At 51.0% G+C, this 3,852-nt stretch overlaps 1 protein-coding gene across 4 annotated transcripts in view; it reads left to right on the top strand.

Moving 5' to 3' along the window:
- The window catches only part of USP43 (ubiquitin specific peptidase 43), a 71,386-nt gene that overhangs the window by 859 nt on the left and 66,675 nt on the right, over positions 1 to 3,852 (top strand). For 3 of the 4 annotated variants that reach the window (XR_001880917.1, XM_017849234.1, XM_017849233.1), the window contains exon 1: positions 28 to 463. The exons of the other annotated variant lie outside the window; for it this stretch is intronic. Coding sequence is in view for 2 of the 3 variants with exons in the window: in XM_017849234.1 (XP_017704723.1) it covers positions 293 to 463 (171 nt within the window). In the remaining variant the exon portion in view is untranslated. Of the gene's footprint in view, positions 1 to 27; positions 464 to 3,852 lie in introns of those variants that run through there. 4 annotated transcript variants of the gene reach the window in all.

Below are 3,852 nucleotides of genomic sequence, written 5' to 3'. Positions count from 1 at the left end.
CGCGCCCCGGCCCCGCCGCCGCCGCTCCCTGCGCCGCCTGTTCAGCCGCTTCCTGCTGGCACTGGGCAGCCGCTCCCGCCCCGGGGACTCGCCGCCCCGGCCCCAGCCGGGATATTGCGATGGCGACGGTGAGGGGGGTTTCGCTTGCGCCCCGGGCCCGGCTCCAGCGGCCCCCGGGAGCCCCGGGGAGGAGCGCCCGCCCGGACCCCAGCCCCAGCTTCAGCTCCCCGCCGGCGATGGGGCGCGGCCGCCGGGCGCTCAGGGCTTGAAGAACCACGGCAACACCTGTTTCATGAACGCCGTGGTGCAGTGTCTCAGCAACACCGACCTGCTGGCTGAGTTCCTGGCGCTGGGGCGCTACCGGGCGGCGCCAGGCCGCGCCGAGGTCACCGAGCAGCTGGCGGCGCTGGTGCGCGCGCTCTGGACTCGCGAATACACGCCCCAACTTTCCGCGGAGTTCAAGGTAGGCAGCGCTGCGCCGGCGGCCGCCCTGGCCCCCGGTTTCGCCTCTTGAAAAGTGTGTGCACGATCAGGAAGGGGTTTTCTTGGGGCCTTCTTTAGATGCTATTGACCAGTTCAGCCCCGGATTACCGGCTTTGTTTTGAGTCGTTGTGTTACGCTGTCGCTTGCGTATATTTTCTTTATAAATTAATTCTCCTAGGTATTTTGAGAGGGAGTGGGGTGAGCTGGCAGATTGAAGGGTAATCAGAGTTTTTGGATTCAACAAGCATTTGTTGAAGTATTGAAGGCTTGAGGGCCGGACAGCGTTCTAACGCCCGCTCTAGAGCTTCCAGTCTGGAATGATGTTGGGTGGGGAGTGGGAGGTTGAAAGGCCAAGACCTCAGGGGAAGGAGGTGATGCTTGCGTTGTGATCTGAATGATGAGAAGGATGCGGTCAGGGCACGCTCTAGGACTAATGCAGGCAGGGGGAACAGCAAGTACAACTGCCATAGACCCAAAGGAGCTGAGTACTGGAGACATGGAAGGAAAGAAAACCAGTGGCGTTGGAGATTAGGAGGCAGATGAGTTTCGCCAGATCATGTAAGACGTAGGAGGCAACGGTAAAGAGTTTGGATTTTATTCTAAGCCCGGTGGAATCTGACAACCCGCAGGCCAGGTACCGTGCTGAGTGCCCAGCAAAGGCAGCGAGCGTGCTATTTTGGAGCTAGCATCCTTTTGTTTAAGGCGCATTCAATCCGCTACAATGTATGAGCACGGGCTTGCATTTTATTGTCTGCTAGATCACGGTCTACTTACTCGGGATGCTGCAGGGTCTTGAGGCGTTGTAAATTGTTTGTATCACATCACCCGGGGTTAAAGTGGGGTGTTTGTTTGGGGTCCCAGTTGGATTAAAGGGTTCCTGATAATTGGTGCACATGGCTTACTTCCTGAAAAAAAAAAAAAGAAACCCGCAGTTCTGAAGCTCCCTACAGACTAGTGATTGTTCTTGGAGGAGGGGGAAACCTGTCAGTGTTCATTCCACAAGCATCACCGCTCTTGAGTTTCAGCCTGAGAAAGCAGTGTTTGCCATGTGACCCGTGAGATGCCAACCCCCACCTTCCTCCCTCCTGCCTCCATTAGCGAAGCACTGTTCTGCAGCAGCCGGTGGGACAAATGGTTGTCACTAAATGTCTCTTTTTGGTGACATTTACTTTTTAAGAAAGAGGCAGTGTGGTATAGTGGTTAAGAGCAAGGTCTCTGGAGTTCTGTGACCTTGAGCAGGTTACCAGATGTCTCTGTGGTGCAACTTTCTTCTTCTTTAATATAGAACCATAGTGGTACCTACCTTGTTATAGGGTTGTTGTATTAAGTGAGTTCGAATGTAGAGCACAGTGCCAGCCTCATAGGAAATGTTCGTTATTCTATCATGACACTTTCTCACCTGCAGAAACCTAGAGGAGGGAGGGAGATAATCTTTGTGTACATTTTCTTGTGCTAGATGCATCTCCATCCAGTTACCACAGCAATGGGAGAGGCTGCAGTAGTTTGAAAAAACTCGGAATTGGCCGGGCGCGGTGGCTCACGCCTGTAATCCCAGCACTTTGGGAGGCCGAGGTGGGCGGATCACGAGGTCAGGAGATCGAGACTATCCTGGCTAACACGGTGAAACCCCGTCTCTACTAAAATACAAAAAAAAAAAAAAAAAAAAAAAAGCCGGGCGTGGTGGCGGGCACCTGTAGTCCTAGCTACTTGGGAGGCTGAGGCAGGAGAATGGCGTGAACCAGGGAGGCGGAGCTTGCAGTGAGCCGAGGTTGCGCCACTGCACTCCAGCCTGGGCAACAGAGCCATACTCTGTCTCAAAACAACAACAACAACAACAACAACAACAAACTCTGAAATTAGTAGTCGCCCTCAGTGACTCACCAGGATTTCCTATCTCTCTCCTGCTGTCAAATCCCCAGGGTCTGGGAGCTCCTAGTTAGCCTCAGGGAATAGAAGGATAATCAAGTTTGTAATATGTTAATGAGGAAGATACAATCTGGAATTTCCTGGGATTTTGGGTAGTCAGCTTTGGAGGGAGGAGTGGAGGATCCCAGAATCCAGGCTTATGGATTGAAATCTAGGTGAGCTCTTCTTATTTTACAGATAGGGAAGCATTCATTCAACAAATACTTATTGAATGTCCAGAGACTAGACTGGGAATGCATGGAATGCGTGTTGAGTGAGGAGTACAAACCCAGATTCTGGGGCTACTCTTCAGGGGCTTAAGGTCTAGAGGTAGAAATAGATGTTAATGAAATAATCACACAGGAACATAACTGGAACAGAAACATGTTAGAAAGGACAAATCCAAGGTGCTATGATAGTGACAGCAGGAAAATGTGATTTGATTGGGGAGATCCTGTGAGATGGGCAGGGAAAGCTTCCCTGGAGAGGTCACCAGCCACTGAGTTGAATTTTGAAGGATTGGGTGTCAATGAAGGGCTTGGGAAGATGGGAGAGTGCATTCCAGGACCTGGGAACTGAAATGCCAACCAGGGAAGGAGGTGGGACCAAGAGACTTTCTGTTCAATATATGAATGAAAGCCCACTTGGCTGGGGAGGAAAGGCTGGAGAATTAGTTGCAGACACACCACGTTTGTGTTAAGGAGTCTTGTCTTTTCCTTTCGTTTCCTTTCTCTTTCTCTTTCTCTCTCTCTTCCTTCCTTCCTCTTTCTTTTCTTTCTCTTTCTCTCCCTTTCTATTTTTTTCCCGCCCACCCTCTCTCCCTTCCATCCTTCCCTCCCTCTCTCCCTCCTTCCTCTCTCTCTCTCTGTCTCTCTCTCTCTCTCTTTAAGAGAGAGAGTCTCACCTTGTCATCCAGGCTGGAGTATAGTGGTGCCATCATAGCTCACTACAGTTTTCAACTCCTGGGCTTGAGTGATCCTCCTACCTCAGCCTCCTGACCGATATGGTGAAACCCTGTCTCTACTAAAATACAAAATTAGCCGGGCATAGTGGCGTGTGCCTGTAGTCCCAGCTACTCAGGAGGCTAAGACAGGCGAATTGCTTGAACCTGGGAGGCCGAGGTTGCAGTGAGCCAAGATTGTGCCACTGTACTCCAGCCTGGGTGACAGAGTGAGACTCCGTGGTATTATCTAGAATTCTTTTCTTTTTTTTCTTTTTTAAAATTTTACATTTTATTTTACATTCAGTGGGTACGTGTGCAGGTTTGTTATAAGGGTATATTGTGTGATGTTGAGGTTTGAGCTTCTCTTGACCCTGTCACCCAGATAGTGAACACAGTGCCCAATAGGAAGTTTTCAGCCCTTGTCCCCTGCCTCCCTCCCTCCCTCCCTCCTTCCTTTTGGAGTCCCCTTCCTTATGTCCATGTGTACGCAAGATTTAGCTCCCACTTTTTTTTTTTTTTTT

The sequence above is a fragment of the Rhinopithecus bieti genome, unplaced genomic scaffold (assembly GCF_001698545.2).
Source record: "Rhinopithecus bieti isolate Rb0 unplaced genomic scaffold, ASM169854v2 scaffold_31527, whole genome shotgun sequence".
Taxonomy (NCBI): domain Eukaryota; kingdom Metazoa; phylum Chordata; class Mammalia; order Primates; family Cercopithecidae; genus Rhinopithecus; species Rhinopithecus bieti.
The sequence above is the reverse complement of the archived record's forward strand: the minus strand, read 5'-3'. Positions and strand labels throughout refer to the sequence as shown.